The sequence below is a fragment of the Erpetoichthys calabaricus genome, chromosome 10, assembly GCF_900747795.2.
Source record: "Erpetoichthys calabaricus chromosome 10, fErpCal1.3, whole genome shotgun sequence".
Lineage (NCBI taxonomy): Eukaryota > Metazoa > Chordata > Cladistia > Polypteriformes > Polypteridae > Erpetoichthys > Erpetoichthys calabaricus.
In genome coordinates, this window is record NC_041403.2 from 147,408,118 (window position 1) to 147,426,881 (window position 18,764).

The 18,764-nt window shown below is 37.4% G+C and overlaps 1 protein-coding gene across 4 annotated transcripts in view; it reads right to left on the minus strand.

Moving 5' to 3' along the window:
* rtel1 (regulator of telomere elongation helicase 1) overlaps positions 1-18,764 on the minus strand; it is a 132,304-nt gene that overhangs the window by 62,784 nt on the left and 50,756 nt on the right. For all 4 annotated transcript variants that reach the window (XM_028812062.2, XM_028812061.2, XM_028812060.2 and 1 more), the window contains exons 12-14: positions 11,819-11,897; positions 8,296-8,393; positions 1,584-1,639 (exon numbers count right to left, since the gene is read on the minus strand). In XM_028812062.2, the coding sequence (XP_028667895.2) occupies positions 1,584-1,639; positions 8,296-8,393; positions 11,819-11,897 (233 nt within the window). The remainder of the gene's footprint in view (positions 1-1,583; positions 1,640-8,295; positions 8,394-11,818; positions 11,898-18,764) is intronic.

The window sequence follows — 18,764 nt, forward strand, 5'->3', positions numbered from 1 at the left end:
CTTGTCAATAAGCCGCGGCTTATCTAAGGAAAAAAGTTGTGAAAATGAAAAAATAGAATATCGGCTTATACATAAGTCCGGCTTATACATCCATCGCGGGGGTTGCGTTCCAGAGCCACCCACGAAATAAGAATATCCGCGAAGTAGAAACCATATGTTTATATGGTTATTTTTATATTGTCATGCTTGGGTCACAGATTTGCGCAGAAACACAGGAGGTTGTAGAGAGACAGGAACGTTATTCAAACACTGCAAACAAACATTTGTCTCTTTTTCAAAAGTTTAAACTGTGCTCCATGACAAGACAGAGATGACAGTTCCGTCTCACAATTAAAAGAATGCAAACGTATCTTCCTCTTCAAAGGAGTGAAGCAAACAAATCAATATGTCTGTTTGGCTTTTAAGTATGCGAAGCACCGCGGCACAAAGCTGTTGAAGGCGGCAGCTCACACCCCCTCCGTCAGGAGCAGACAAAGAGAGAGAGAGGGAGAGTTTGTTTTTCAGTCAAAAATCAATACGTGCCCTTCGAGCTTTTAAGTATGCGAAGCACTGTGCAGCATGTCTTTTCAGGAATCAGCTTTACAAAAGATAGCAACGTGAAGATAATCTTTCAGCATTTTTAGACGAGCGTCTGTATCGTCTAGGTGTGCAAACAGCCCCCCTGCTCAATCCCCATACGTCAGGATCACAGATAGTCAGCGCAAGAGAGACAGAAAAGTAAGCAATCTAGCTTCTCAGCCATCTGCCAATAGCGTCCCTTGTATGAAATCAACTGGGCAAACCAACTGAGGAAGCATGTACCAGAAATTAAAAGACCCATTGTCCGCAGAAATCCGCGATATATATTTAAATATGCTTACATATAAAATGACAATTTAAATGACCGCTACGCGCTCGTGTTGACTCGGCAACGCCCAGAGCAGAAAGAACGCGCTCTGGCCGCTCCAACCGCGCCATGCGGGGAGTGAGAGAGACGGCAATATCTCACACTCTCTCCCCCCTTAAAGAAATTAAATGGGCGCAAGTGAGACCACTGACCTCCCTCCCTTCTATTAGTTATAGGTTATAGTACGTTCGGCTTATCCATGAGTCCGGCTTATCTATGATACGATTTTATTTTAAAAATTCGTATGATTTTTGGTCTCCGGCTAATACATGAGTCCGGCTTATAGACAAGAACTTAGGGTAGTTCCTGTTTTTGTAATGTTGCTTCTTTCTCACTCTGTAGCGCTTTGGTTATAAGGATTTTAATAAATTCTGACACTGGAATTTAGTAAAATTGAAGTGTCTAAAAAAAGTCTAAAATAACAGTTATGGACATGCAAAATTGACTTTAAGTATCTTGATTACCAATGCTCTTGCATGAAATAAAAACAGATATTAAACTATGACATCCACATAAAACTATTTGCTTTAAAGGTAAGAATGACATGGTTCTATTTAATGCAAAACAAGAAAAAATAAAAACCTAATTAATAACAGTGCAATCTGAGTACATAACTTGGTTAGACTTACTTTTAAGGTATTTACTAAGATATTTGAATTCAGATTCAATATTTTTGGTTTTGACAATTTAATTTTACCTGAATAATATCTGAAAGCTTCTGCAATCCTGAAGTGTTTGTGAAAACACTATTCCCTGTGGAGTAAGGCAAATAAAAATAAATATTCAGCACACACAAGTTTTTCACAAAGAAATCCAAAAGAGCTAAGATTATACAAACAACAGTTTGCCTTTATTTTAAATAACAGTAAGATAAAAAGCATTTAATGATCTCAGAAGACCCGTTAGTGTATCATAGAATACGCCAGTTATAACTGTTGGCACCATTCTCAGGCCTTATTGATTTAAAATCATGAACACATTAGCTTTATACAATTTAGTAAAAAATGATGCATACAGAGAGTATACATTGGAATTTTTGTATATATAAAAATCTAGATTAGATTAGATAAACTTTATTAATCCCGGGGGAAATTTGGAAGAATATAGCAGCAGAAACATAAAAAAACAAGGATACAGACTCATAGGACAGATAATACAGCAAATCAATCAATCAATCAATAAATAAATAACTTAAAGTGCATCAGATGGAAGCACTGAATTCCTGACAACAGTAGGCAGAAAAAACTACCAGAGGATGCTTCTTAGCACACCATGGTGGAATGAGCCTGTTCACCAGTAGACTGCAGGGTAGAACAGCACACTGGCCACTATGGACTGGTAGAACATTTCCAGCAGCTTGCTGCACCCATCAAAAGACCAGAGTCTCCTTAGCAAGTACAGTCAGCTCTGGCCTGTCTTGGACAGCACCATGTTCTTCACACCAGCCCAGTCTGTTATTTATGTGAACCCCCGGGTACCTGTAGCTCTGCACCACTTCCACAACCTCTCCCTGAATGATGACTGCATTCAGAGGCTTCTTGGCATGCCAGAAATCCACCACCAGCTCTTTCGTTTTGCTGATGTTGAATTGCAGGTTGTTATCAATGCACCACAAGACAAAGTCCTCTGCAACCTTTCTGTACTCTACCTTGTCTCCATTATTAATGCAGCCTATGACAGATGAGTCATCTGAAAATTTCTACAGACGGCAAGCACTATTGTGATACATCTAGAAAAATTTTACAGAATTTTATGGACAGAATGATGATATGTGCTTAATTGCATATTGCTTTTGTTTTTTTTTATAATCAAATTATATTTTATGTTTAAGTATATTTGTAAATATATGCATTGTTATGGAATTCCACTGTACAAAAACATCCTGAAAATAAACAATGCTTCATTCATTTAACGTTATTAAGCTAGAACACATTTATTTATAGCAACTTGGTTCTTAAATAGTGTTCACCCTAATCAAGGAACAATGCGTTTAATACAAATCAATTTTTACCACTAAATAATTACTTCAATTAAAATTAAATCACTGGAATGATGACTTTTAAAAAGTATGAGGCCATATTCAACAAATGTACAAACAATTGACATCATTGTCAATCTAATTAGTACACGGCTGACTGCTTTTGAATGAAGCCGCACTGTGCAACATCACAGAGGTGTAGCTTGCTAAGAAAAATGTTTTTTGCTCATCCCTTTGATGTGGCTCTCTACTTTTAGCAACACTGACCTGACCACTGCACTGAATAACATGCCCAAACGACTTCAATGAAATTGCTCCAGCATCTGAACAAGTTTTTCTTTTTTTGTTCTACAAAAAACATATTAATGTTTCATTCTTAACTGTATTCCTCCAAAAAAGAAGCAGTTATTAGTTACAGATGCAAATTTTAGGATTGCAATTTCTAAATAGAAAGACGCTTATTATTTTCAGACTGTCATAAGTAATCAGAAATTGACCAGAAAAGCCAAGCAAAATGACACCTTTTATTGGCTAACTAAAAAGATTACAATATGCAAGCTTTTGAGGCAACTCAGGCCCCTTCTTCAGGCAAGATGTAATGTTGATTACATCTTGCCTGAAGAAGGGGCCTGAGTTGCCTCAAAAGCTTGCATATTGTAATCTTTTTAGTTAGCCAATAAAAGGTGTCATTTTGCTTGGCTTTTCTCTACATTCATAATGGCTAACACGGTACAACACCCTAGTACTACAGAAATTGACCAGTAATTATTTTCGAGAAGATGTACAAGAAACAAAGTTGAAATTCCTGGGAATTGTCAGAAGACTGTGATTTCATATTGCCTTTGATTGAAAATTATAGAACAACAAGTAAACAGTTTCAAAATAACAGGTACAGAATGTCACTGAGCAGCAGCATCTACTGTAGTAGTGTACTTATTTGAATGAAATTTCACCTCTAGTTCTGTACTTTCTATATTTATCTGAACTAACACTATATGCAACATGACTGACATAAAAATTACTAGTAGTGTAGGTGACTCTTAGGATTGTGCATCTAGTCTTTTTTGGTTATGTAATCAATCCTAAAATATTTGGAAAACACTAAAATTAAAAGTATGGTATTTTGTTGTTTGGTACACTGTATTAGTCCCCGGGGGATGCTGGCGTAAAACAAGAAACTAATCAAAGACTTCAATTTCAGGTCATTTTACTGTGACTGCATACATTATTCATTACAGTGTGCATTTTGTCCGTGCTGTTTATATGTAATGAACTAGATGCAATTAATACATTTCAAAATCACAGGCAGCACTTAAGACCTTATATACAGTCATATGAAAAAGTTTGGGAACCCCTCTTAATTCTTTGGATTTTTGTTTATCATTGGCTAAGCTTTCAAAGTAGCAACTTCCTTTTAATATATGACATGCCTTATGGAAACAGTAGTATTTCAGCAGTGACATTAAGTTTATTGGATTAACAGAAAATATGCAATATAACAAAATTAGACAGGTGCATAAATTTGGGCACCCCAACAGAGATATTACATCAATACTTAGTTGAGCCTCCTTTTTCAAATATAACGGTCTCTAGATGCCTCCTATAGCCTTTCGATGAGTGTCTGGATTAGGGATGGAGGTATTGTTGACCATTCTTCCATACAAAATCTCTCCAGTTCAGTTAAATTTGATGGCTGCCGAGCATGGACAGCCTGCTTCAAATCATCCCAGAGATTTTCGATGATATTCAAGTCAGGGGACTGTGACGGCCATTCCAGAACATTGTACTTCTCCCTCTGCATGAATGTCTTTGTAGATTTAGAACTATGTTTTGGGTCATTGTCTTATTGGAATATCCAACCCCTGAGTAACTTCAACTTTGTGACTGATGCTTGAACATTATCCTGAAGAATTTGTTGATATTGGGTTGAATTCATCTGACCCTCAACTTTAACAAGGGCCCCAGTCCCTGAACTAGCCACACAGCCCCACAGCATGATGGAACCTCCACCAAATTTGACAGTAGGTAGCAGGTGTTTTTCTTGGAATGCGTTGTTTCTTACTCAATTTTTGTCTCATCAGTCCAAAGCACTTTGTTCTTAAATGAATCTGGCTTGTCCAAATGAGCATTTGCATACAACAAGCGACTCTGTTTGTGGCGTGAGTGCAGAAAGGGCTTCTTTCTCATCACCCTGCTATACAAATGTTCTTTGTGCAAATTACGCTGAATTGTAGAACGATGTACAGATACACCATCTGCAGCAAGATGTTCTTGCAGGTCTATGGAGGTGATCTGTAGGTTGTCTGTAACCATTCTCACAATCCTGTGCATATGCCGCTCCTGTATTTTTCTTTCCCAGCCAGACCTGGGTTTAACAGCAACTGTGCCTGTGGCCTTCCATTTCCTGATTACATTCCTTACAGTTGAAACTGAAAGTTTAAACCTCTCAGATAGCTTTTTGTAGCCTTCCCCTAAACCATGAGACTGAACAATCTTTGTTTTCAGAACTTTTGAGAGTTGCTTTGAGGATCCCATGCTGTCACTCTTCAGAGGAGAGTCAAATGGAAGCACAACTTGCAACTGACCACCTTAAAGACCTTTATATCTCATGATTGGACACACCTGTCTATGAAGTTCAAGGCTTAACAAACTAATCCAACCAATTTGGTGTTGCAAGTAATCAGCATTGAGCAGTGACAGGCAAAATTACAAGGGAACCCAAATTTTTGCACAGCCAGTTTTCACATTTGATTTAATTTCATACAACTAAATACTGCTTCACTAAAAATCTTTGTTCAGAAAACACCCCAGTACTCAGATGTTCCTAGGAAATGAAAGACATACCACTGTTATCTTTTTTGTTGAAAGTAAATTATTATGCAAACTGAGAGGGGTTCCCAAACTTTTTCAGATGACTGTATACATATAAAAGCATTATCCAAATTGTGGATGATGAATGGTACTTGTGCATAAGAGTTCTACATCCTGAGCTGCACCATGTCTGCTAGTACATGTAATATGTTACTTAATATGATTACAATTTTATTTGTATTTAGAAATGAACAAAAAAAGAAAATTTACAATACAACTGTAGGCTCACCATGTGCCCATAGTGACACTGAAACAAAAGATGAGAGACCCCATACCCATGTTAAAGAGTGGCCAGTTACTTACTGGCAGGTGGTTTCCAAATGAATGTCTTTTTAAATGTGTCTTTTCAGAGAATACAGGAATGCAGCTCACTTTTTAGACAGGTATTTACTTATATTATCAGTATGTTTTGGGAGGTACTCTTAATTTCTAAATCTTCATTTACTTGAAGCAACACATTTAATAAAATCTTTGTCAAATATATTAAACATTTTTTTTTAGAACCACTTGTAAAAGAACAACCACGACGACTTATTAAAATCTATATATTTCATATTGCATTATTCCATATTGCAGCTGAATTTCTGTAGTTAATACACCATGTTTTCTTGTCAATTTCCACTGACGAATTTGAGGGTATCCTTCACATTTTCTGTCTATTTAATGAAAATGAAGGACGTTTCACATTAAAAAAAAAACAACACCATGCTTAACTGTGACAGAAAAGTCAAGTTTAGGCAGGTATTTGTTATCTGAGAAATGAATGGATATCTCACACCTTCATAAATGTTCCATGGTGGAGAATTTCTGCCAGGTTGTATTGAAATTCTCTTTTTCATTATCATTTGCTACAGTACTTAGGAGACCCAGGTTCGCTTCCCGGATCCTCCATGCGTGGAGTTTGCATGTTCTCCCCGTGTCTGCATGGGTTTCCTCCGGGCGCTCCCACAGTCCAAAGTCATGCAGGTTAGGTGGATTGGTGATTCTAAATTGGCCCTAGTGTGTGATTGGTGTGTGGGTTTGTTTGTGTGTGTCCTGCGGTGGGTTGGCACCCTGCCCGGGATTGGTTCTTGCCTTGTGCCCTGTGTTGGCTGGGATTGGCTCCAGCAGACCCCCGTGACCCTGTGTTCAGATTCAGCGGGTTGGAGAATGGATGGATGGATTTGCTACAGTAAATTGGTACTTTAACTTTGGTGTAATTGCATAAACTAATTACAAATTAGGTTGTTTTTCTTTTGTGTATTTCTTCAAGTGATTTCAGCATGTTTTCAGGTCTTAAAGATAGATATCTAAAAATGTTTAACAGTATTATTTTGTTTCTTTCTATTTGGTAATTCCATAACAGACAACTTAGGGTAGGAAATAAAATCATGGAAGTATAAAACAATGCATAAAAATAGTTTTTGTGATCAACCATGATTTTAGCCTGTAATTTTACTCACTCTGCAATATTATCCAGTTCTGTCTGATATAAAACATAAGGATGTACTTGATCTGCGGTGGGTTGGCACCCTGCCTGGGAATGGTTCCTGCCTTGTGCCCTGTGTTGGCTGGGATTGGCTCCAGCAGGCCCCCGTGACCCTGTGTTAGGATTCAGCGGGTTGGAAAATGGATGGATGGATGTACTTGATCACTAAAAAAGCTGATGACACTGGCTATTTTTAAGTCAGAATGCAATTTTGTACTACATTGTAGTAGTAATTGATTTATTTAAAAAAAACAAAACCTCTGGCTACTTTCTAAAGCACAGCAATAAAAACTAAAGTGTCTGCTTACTCATCCTACTCTTCTGGCACAAAAAAAAGGAAAGAACTACTGATGCTAACTGGCCTATATCTGCTCAAATCTATAATGAGCTCAACTGCTTGAACAATATTTACAGCTAAGCTGTCAATGTTTTCCTGTATGTTTTCTTACTATTGTTGCTGATCTGTCTAATTACTATGGCTAAATCTAGTTGATATGACTGTAGATGGATTTAAATAGACCTACATCTCAAACATTAAACACAATCTTCAAAGTAATAAATGACAATATATATTTAATTTACAGATTAGTGCATGATGCCATTAAGCTTTATGTGCAAAAGCATCATGATGCGTCTTTTTGTAACACAAATAACTTTCCAGTCAAAAAGAAGTTAACTTGATCATTGTAGGTTTTCAAAAGGATTGGTGTGGGCAATGTGGATATCACTGGCATTCACTGCCTATGTATGAGGGAATAGGTTATAAGCCATCTTCATCTGCTGTGCTTTGAGAAACAGACTGCATTTCCAGTTTGTCTTTTTACTGCAATTCCCTTGTATTTCCCATTCCCCAACTGCTACCCAAGATTTTATACAGTTCTCCTAAAACGATGGCCACAAAGTTATATAAATGCAATAAAATGGGTAGTTGAGATATCACAGGTGGTAACTATGAAAATTCTCATATCGCCAAAACTCAAAGTCAAACATCTAAAAACACAAGCAAATCAAAAAGGAATGCTACACATAACTCTTTGTTTCTCAGTACAAAACACAACATGAAAATAAACAAGACATCTCTAGGATACTTACGCTCAGCAAAATGTCCCATTATTTGTTCCAACGCATCCAGTACTGCAGTTTTTGTTTCAAATGTAAGCTGGGCTTGTTTAAAAAGCTCAAAGATATAGCTGCAAAGGAGCAAATATATCCACATTAAATTAACCATACCCAACAAGTGAACTTAAAATAATAATAAAAAAAAGTAATTAAAAATTATCATTTAAACTCTAAATACTATAGCCATCAGCAAAAGAAATTAATCACCTTATGTTGGACTAGGTTAATGTTTATCACAGCTGCTACATGCAATTTTTATATGTCAAGAATAAATACTAAATCGAACATGAGATACTGTTTATGGATTTCCATCTATTTAGACTGTTACCTGTCAGTTCTATGTTGCCTCATTTCCTTAAGTAAAATTACAATATCCACTGATTTCAGTTGATTCCAGTCTTAGTATATTTAAATATGCGCATGTTAAGTTAAACAGCAATTATAAATTGATCCTATGCGAGAGTTTATCGTACCCACTCACATTCACAGACACTCTTTTCAGGGCTTTCTTCTGCATTATACTCAGTGTTACAAGGACAGGCTGCACTAGCCCATGATCACAAACTGGATTAAATAGGTTTGAGAATGTCATGTTATGAATCATTAAATGATATATTAATATTCATTCTAAAACACTAAAGAATATACAGTATACCTGGAGTGGAGATGATAAATGACCTTACTGCTCAGGAATTACCTTTGTGTGCTGTAAGTTAATTTAGCAGCTGTGTTCCTTGTTCCAAGAACATAATCCATTAATCAGACAGACTGCACAATTAATGAATCTGACATACGCTTATAAACTACAGTATGTTTTCTTGTTTAACATACCAGCCCACCAAAACTTAAAGTAATAGTATGCAGAGTTGATGTAAACCTATGGGCTAATCTCTATATATTATCACGCACGAGCGCATGGGGAGAGGCTTAAGGACCCGACGGGCGCCGCAACAAGTCATGCCAGGGGACAATGGCGGGGTACTAACCGCTCTTTCTATTTCTCCAGAAAGAACGAAGCACTGCGCCATGACCGTACCTGGAAGACCATTGATCCCACCCACTTCCAGGTTCCTTTCTTACCTCTGGTCCCCTCCTGATGACATCAGTTACCCATCTACCATTACGACTTACCCCATCAATTTCATCACTTCCTGTCCATCACTATAAATTGTCCACCAGCCATTTTTTGTTGTTGCTTGTCTGTACTGGAATTTACTGACAGAAACCCTTTTATTTTACAGTATACGGGGCCTAAAAAACCAAACCTTTACAGTTGTCTTTGTATTTCTTTACAATATATATAAAATCCAACATCTGTCTGTCTGTCTGTCTGTCTGCTTTTCACAAGAGAACTATTTAACAGATTTTTTAACAGATCAAGTTTTTTGCTATAATTTGCTTGAATATTCATGTTGATTTTGTGACTTCTCTCATCACATTAAGTATCATAGTTAGCTTGCAGGAGCGATTTATTCACGCTAATCTGAGACAAAGGCTGTGGGCCGAGGGGAGGGGGAAGCGTGACGTCAGGAGTGGGGAGCCAGGCGGGGCCCTCCTCACACACGTGCCACCTCCATTCAAATCGCTCTACCTCTGGCCATGTGTTAGAGCGGACCTTGCCTCCACTTAGCTTGCAATACCTGTTTGTTTATTGATTTTTAAAGTTTCACTGCTTCACCACAGGGGACGGCTAGTAGCAAATACAGAAAAGATAGAGGAGATATTAGTTCAGTTTAGTAAACCCTCCTCAGAAACAAAAACATGCATTTGAAATTCCTAAATAAGAACAAGGACTTGACATCTTCCCAAAGAAAGAATTTTTTTTTAAATAAAATGTTTCAAAGTTTAGGGAAGCATTTTTTTCTATATTTTATTAAACAAATTTATAAAACAAATGGTGGTAAATGAGAATTAAAAGTTACTCAGTGAGCATAAATACATAGTGGAGCATGACACCATCTACCACCTCCAATTAAAGTTCTTTTACGTTTTTTGACTAAAAATTAGAAACATATCCCTTAGTGAAGACAAACAAGATATATTAAAATATGGGAATAGTTTTTAATCAATATTAAAATACAGGAATAGTTTTTCATCTCCATTTACATAACAACATTTAAAAACACATTCATAGTTCATATTTAGGTCCGGTCATTAATGATGTATCAATGAAATCTTCTAATTTAAATGAATTCTTACCACAATGTTCAAAGTTTATATTAGGTTTATCAAAGCTATTAGAAAATAGTACAAACAAATTTACAGTCAGCAGAGTCCGTACTAATATTCAACAAGCTTTAATATTTAAACTAGTAATGTAGGACATAAAAAAATATATAATGATAACATCAATTAAATAAGAGAGGTGATCAAGAACATAATGTTCACACTGGCTAAACTCCAAATAACCTGTTAGGATGGGAGAAACATCCAGAATGACAACAATCACTGTGACATTCTACCAATCTATGATTTATGGCAGAGTGTCCAGATATAAGCCTCTGCTCAGTAAAAGACACATTGAAGCCCACTGGGAGTTTGCAAAAAGGCACCTTAAAGAACATGACCTGCTCAATTTAATTCCAACAGTGAAGTATTGTGGTAGCATCATCATGCTATGGGTCTGGGGGCTTGGAGATTAGTCAGGATCAAGGGAAAGTTAAACGAAACAAAGCAGAAAGATATCCAGGATGGAAACCTTCTTCAAATCAATCCAGATTTCGTACTGACCTGCAGGTTCACCTACGATAGGGCGATTACGCTAAGTACAAAGCAAAAGCAACACAAAAGAAGCACAGGGAACATCCTTGAGTGGTTCAGGCTCTTTAAATGTCCTTGAGTGGTTCAGACAGAGCCTAGACTTGAACCCAATCAAAAATCTCTGGAGAAACCTGAAAATACCTGTCTACCGATGGTCTCCATCCAACATGACAGAACTTAAAAGGATGTGCAGGGATGAGTAGCAAAAAAAAAAAAAAAAAATCCAGGTATGGAAAGCTTTACACATCATAACCAAGAAGGCTCCAGGCTGTAATTGCTGCCAAATATGTAATGAGCAAAGGATCTGAATGTCAAAATGAGATTTCAGTTTTTTATTTAAAAAAAATATGCAAAATATTTACACATTTATTAAATCCTGTTGTCGATTTGTCATTCTGTGGTTTTACATGTTGTGTGTGATGACAAAAAATATACATTTAAATGATTTTGCCACAAGGCTACAACATAAAAAACTGAGAATAGTCAATGGGTCTGAATACTTTCTAAATGCACTACATTTGAGAATAAAAAGTTAATCATACATAGATGATCACATTTTAATCCAAAGACATTTGCATTACAATCAGTTTAATGCCAATGTTAAGATACTGCTTCATATTTCAATTCTATCATTGAAGAAATTTTTAAAAAACACTCACACAGCATAATCCTTAAAGGGTCCTAAATTAGAGAGTATTAGTAATTTACTGCTTAAGAACTGCACAAGAGCACTCACCTTCCTGGTTTTGTTAGTCCTGCTCCATTTGAAGGTAACTCAATTGAATCAATGGCAACTTCAAGGTTTAGTAAAATTCCTATTTTGGAAACAGGACATTAAAACAATGGAAGTTAAAATATTTAATTTTAAGCTTAATAAGATTTATATAATTTTAGAAGTTGAAGAAACCTTGCAAATTAGTTTAGTAGATACATTACGAAACACCTGAAATTTGGAGAAATTCCCAATTTGCATGACATGTATAAAACCAAAAACTGTTAATGTTATTACAAATCGGTATTTTCATTCCATCAATACACTGGTGGCAGGATTGTCACTCTAGTCACTATTAAAAACCTCACACTGTTCCAATTCTATTTTAACTAGTGTGGTGGTGAGATGTTATCCATTGTACAGCTGTGTTTGCATCCTAATTTGGGATTCTGAAGTGGTTCATTATGTGGTGGGTGTGGCAATGTGCTGTGTCAAGTCCAGCACACACAAGTATTTTATTTTTAGGTGGAAACACTTTTCCTCTCTTGGTTTCCCACCCACCCAGCACAGTGCACAGTCTAAAGCACAATAAACGCAATTATTGCACCAAGCATTTTCTCTCCTTTCTCTTTTTCCTCTGTCTTCCATTCCACCTAGTTCATCCTCTTCCTCCCAACTCTGGATCCCAGAATGAGGGCAGGAGGTGTCTTTTAAGTTAATGTTGGCGGCTCATTGTCCCGTAAGGCCGGATTTATTATTCACGCGACGCAACGCACGCTTCAGAGGACGCTCCTGCTATGCAAGCGTTTTACTGTTTATACTTGAGCGCGTACTTTACGTAAATCTGGAGGAAACCACAGGTGGCAGTGCAAGATATTATCACAGTGAGCACAGGTTCAGCTTCGCTGTGTTGTGAATTGCCTGGAACACCCATTAAATTCTGATGACACCTTACTGCAATATCTCTGAAAAGGATGTTTAATGATTAAATCCATCAATCCAGGGATATGTCCATTCCAGCTAGCATTGGGCACGAGGCTGAAACAATCCCTGGACAATTCATCAGCTCATCACAAGGTGAACACAAGCACTCGCATACAATGGCATCATTTTAGTGTCACCAAATCTGCATATCTTTGGAAGGAAATCGGAGCACACTGTGGAAACTCACCAGGAAAACATATAAACTCCAGGCAGGGAATACCAGCGACGTGACTCCCTGCGAGACAGCAGCACTACCGCTACGCCACCGTCTCACCCCCCATGTGTGTAATTATTAACATAGATAGATAGATAGATAGATAGATAGATAGATAGATAGATAGATAGATAGATAGATAGATAGATAGATAGATAGATAGATAGATAGATAGATAGATAGATAGATAGATAGATAGATATGCACTATATGACAGACAGACAGACAGACAGACAGACAGACAGACAGACAGACAGACAGACAGACAGACAGACAGACAGACAGACAGGAAGGAAGGATACTTTATTAATTCCAAGAGGAAATTCACATACTCCAGCAGCATTATACTAATACAAAAAACAATATTAAAATTAAAGAGTAATAAAAATGCAGGTAAAAACAGACAATAACTTTGAATAATGTTAACGTTTACCCTAACCGGGTGGAATTGAAGAGTCGCATAGTTTGGGGGAGGAATGATCTTCTCAGTCTGTCAGTGGAGCAGAACAGTAACAGAAGTCTGTCACTGAATCTGTTCTTCTGTCTGGAGATGACACTGTTTAGTGGATGCAGTGGATTCTCAATAATTGATAGGAGCCTGCTGAGCACCCGTCGTTCTGCCACGGATGTCAAACTGTCCAGCTCCATGCCTACAATAGAGCCTGCTTTCCTCACCAGTTTGTCCAGGCGTGAGGCGTCCCTCTTCTTAATGCTGCCTCCCCAGCACACCACCGCGTAGAAGAGGGCGCTCGCCACAACAGTCTGATAGAACATCTGCAGCATCTTATTGCAGATGTTGAAGGACAATAGTCTTCTAAGGAAGTATAGCCGGCTCTGTCCTCTCTGGCACAGAGAATCAGTATTGGCAGTCCAGTCAAATTTATCATCCAGCTGCACTCCTAGGTATTTAAAGGTCTGCACCCTCTGCACCCTCTGACGATCACGGGGTCCATGAGGGGCCTGGGCCTCCTAAAATCCACCACCAGCTCCTTGGTTTTGCTGGTGTTCAGGTGTAGGTGGTTTGAGTCACACCATTTAACAAAGTCCTTGATGAGGTTCCTATACTCCTCCTCCAGCCCACTCCTGATACAGCCCACGATAGCAGTGTCGTCAGCGAACTTTTAAACGAAATTAACAATTTATCTGTAAAATGTAACATACATACTTTAATGCATTTCATCATGAAAGTGATATCAAGCATAAATCTAAGGATTCGAAATGTACAGAGAGTTGTGTGTGGTGATCTATTGCTGTTTGCCACACCTGTCGGGTCAGGAGGAAACCCCAGAAAAAAAAAAGATGGCACAAAAGATGGTACGTGAGACTTTTAAAATGAATCATGTCATTATGATCAGGAATATGCGACAGTTGAATATAAAAGCACCACGAATGCATGTATGTCGGCATTTTGCTTCACCACATCGAATCATTCACCAAAAATCGAAGTGCACACATCAATCCCGTAGGATCCACAGAGAGGCACTCTGTCACATATAGATAGTAAACAGAGACTGGTGTCACATTCTGACTTTTATCACACTGCAATACACCACCCCCTCCCCCCCCAAACCACACACTTTTTGCTGGTACTGCAACTCACGCACGCGTCACATTAATTTCTGAGAACCTGCTCAGAGGACACGTCAAATGAACGCTGGGAGCAAGTGGCAGCCATTATGCGTACGCATTCTGAGCGTAAAGTATAAACGAGCCTCATGACTTTCTTTCAACCTGCAGTAGTCCACAGCTGTTATTTCAAGGCCCAATTTTGTCCTTTAAGGAATGCCTTTCTTCGAATCACTTGCCCAGTCAAACGTGCAGCATAAAGTCTCCTCTTCACAGCAGAAATTGAGACATGCTTTTTTTGAACACCATTAAGCTGTGCTTGAAGCTATTCAGCTGTGTGGCACCTACCACAAAAGCTGGTGACCTTCAGTAACTTGCCTTCTGATGTATTAAATATATTATCTATACTAATTAATAAAAGGCAAAGCCCTGACTGACTGATTGACTGACTGACTGACTCACTCACTCACTAATTGTCCAACTTCCCGTGTAGGTGGAAGGCTAAAATTTGGCAGGCTGATTCCTTACAGCTTACTTACAAAAGTTGGGCAGGTTTCATTTCGAAATTCAACGCGTAATGGTCATAACTGGAACCTCATTTTTGACAATATACTGTAATGGACGGCAGCTTGATGGCCGTGGGAGGCGGAGTTGAGTGTCACGTCATCACGCCTCCCACGTAATCACGTGAAAAGACTGTGAGCTCAGTAGGGAGAAATGAAGGAAGAGCCGCAAACAGCGAAGAACAAAAAATTAATTAAACAATTGAGAATGGAGCTAGTGAAGCATACAAGCATCTTCATAAGGGAAACAAAGCACGGTGTAAAACGTAAGTTTAAATTAAGTTTATTGAAACGCTCCCGTTGCGGATTGCAATAACATATTCGCGAGATAAAAGAACGCAGTAGGAAGAAATGAAGGAAGAGCTGCAAACAGCGAAGAACAAAAAATTCATTAAACAATTGAGAAGGGAGCGAAACAATAAGAAGCCAGCGAGTGAAGCATACAAGCATGTTCATAAGGGAAACAAAGCACGGTGTAAAACGTAAGTTTAAATTAAGTTTATAGAAACGCTCCCGCTGCGGATTGCAATAACATATTCGCGAGATAAAAGTTTAATGAGAAGACACGAGGTATAAACGAACCACACGCCGTAGCGCAACGTTAGGGGCAACAGTTTCAACCATTCTATGATCTGCTTCTCGCAACTGAAAGACGGCACATGGCGGATGTTAGCCGACTTGCTGACCGCAACGTTAGGGGCTTCAACTCTGGCGCTGACAATAGAGATTCGATTCCCGAGAGGGGATGAAGTGAGTGTGTATGCCTGATGAGCCCAGAATTAGGGAGAAACACGTGTCGCATACTCTTTGCATTATTTGAAAGTAAACTATTAAAACCATTCTATGATCAGCTTCTGGGAACAGAAAGAGGGCACGTGGCGGATGTAAGGCGACTTCCTGACCAACCACAAGCGTTACCTGGCAGGTAACCACCCATACAGTCAGATTGTGATTCAGAAAACGAATGCCATGAATGTAATTACCACGATCTACATACTGTCAAATAAACGAAACACACGCCGTAGCGCGACAGCTGTGAAAAGCGAGGTTCAGAAAAAAACAGATCCTTAACAAATTGTTATTGGTATACTGTATTTTTGATCCGTTTCAAAAGGTTTTCTTTTCTTAAAAAATTAAAAGCAGTACTTCGCCGCAACGAAGCGCGAGAATTTGGCTATATATATCTGCTTCTCACAATTAAAAGAGGGCACGTGGCGGATTTTAGACAACTTCATGACCAAACATAACTGTTACCTGCCAGGTAGGGTTACCACTTTTAATACAAAAAAATAAGGGACGCATACTGCAGCGGGTGCCACATCCCAGTGCCAACACTTTGCAGACTCTACTTAAAAGACCCGCCCTCCTCACTGGACAGTTAAAAAGACCAATCAAACTAACGATGACGTCAAGTATTACCCAATCAAAAGTATGAAAGGAGGCATCTTCATAAAATGCGTGTGGGATGATTTGCATGAGACGCTGCTTTAAAAAAAATGATAAAAAAAATACGGGATAGATCCCGTCCCGTATTGATTCAAAACGGGACGCGCAATTTCATTCTCAAATATGGGACGATTCCGTATTTTAAAGGACGGGTGGCAACCCTACAGTGCCAGGTAACCACCCATACAATCAGATTGTGATTCAGACTAGGAATGCAATGAATGTAATTACCCCGATCTACATACAAAGCGAAAGTCTTGCAACATTCAAAGATGATGGTTTGGGATAAGTACACCATAGAACATAAAAGAGCTTATGAAGCCTTGAACCGAAAAAAGCAAGATCTCAGAGATCGTAAAAAAAAAATAGGAGGTAATGTTGTTTTACTCGCTGTAGATTTTAGTCAAACATTACCAGTTATTCCACGAGGGAGACCAGCAGATGAACTCAACGCGTGTTTAAAATCCATGCTTCTCCCACGCTCGGTTATATGTCGCGTGTTCTCGGGTATGTACACCAAAAAATGTATACATTTAAGCATGTAATGGGCAAACAAAAAATGAGGTATACCCGAAGGCACTGCAGTAGTACTTAATGTAACTTTACTTCTTAAATGTTAATGTTTTACTGTTTAATAATTTATACGCTTCTTATATGTTGTTCAAATTCTTTTATCAAAATACCAATGACAGCGCAATGCACGATAACATGGAGTGAATACACCATACGCATCCGCCCACGGCCGCCCTGGTGTGCGCAGATAGGAGTTGATTCTACAATAAAATAAAATAAAGATAAAAACACAGGATTGTTTCCTGCCTTGTGCCCTGTGTTGGCTGGGATTGGCTCCAGCAGACCCCCGTGACCCTGTGTTCGGATTCAGCAGGTTGGAAAATGGATGGATGGATTTTACTGTTTAATAATTTATATTTATATGAAATGTGCTTCTTATATATTACTTCATATTCTCATATGATAATGATGTTAATGTTGTTTATATTGATTTCTATGTTATTGAAACTGCATGTATGTGTGTATATGTGTGTATATGTATGTATATATATATATATATATATATATATATATATATATATATATATATATATATATATATATATATATATGTATATATATATATATATATATATATATATATATATATATATATATATATATATATGTATATATATATATATATATATATATATATATATATATATATATATATATATATATATATATACTAGCAAAATACCCGCGCTTCGCAGCGGAAAAGTAGTGTGTTAAAGAGGTTATAAAAAAAGTAAAGGACACATTTTAAAAATAACGTAACATGATTGTCAATGTAATTGTGTTGTCATTGTTATGAGTGTTGCTGTCATATATATATACATATACACATACACATATATGTCACGTGATCATATCCCCTCCCATTCACCTCATTTCATTCACTTCATTTCGCTCCGAGCTGAGCTCCGCAGCTGGCGCGGTCTTGCTGTTCTTGATTTGCTTTTCACATGGCCAAGTATACGTTGCATGCTCAACAGTAAGCTCAGCGCACAACTTTGTCATATTACAACCGGAGGGGCGAACTGACAACATAGTATACAAAGAGATCCTTAACAAATAATTATTGGTATAATTTCCCTCAGTTTATTATTAAAAATTTTAAAGCAGTACATTTTGCTATATATATATATATATATATATATATATATATATATATGTGTGAATGTATGTATGTATATATGTATGTCTATATTTATATCTATATCTATATATATATATATATATATATATATATATATATATATATATATATATATATATCTATCTATCTATATATATCTATATATATATCTATATATATATATATATCTATATATATATCTAAATATATCTATATATATATCTATATATATCTATATATATATATATATCTATATATCTATCTATATATATATATATATATATATATATATATATATGTAGATATGTAAATTTGTATATATTTATATATATCTGCTCCTTAGGGACAAGCTGACAGAGATGGGATTAGATTCATACCTAGTGGCATGGATCGTGGACTATCTTAAAGACAGACCTCAGTATGTGCGTCTTGGGAACTGCACGTCTGACATTGTGGTCAGCAACACAGGAGCGCCACAAGGGACTGTACTTTCTCCAGTCCTGT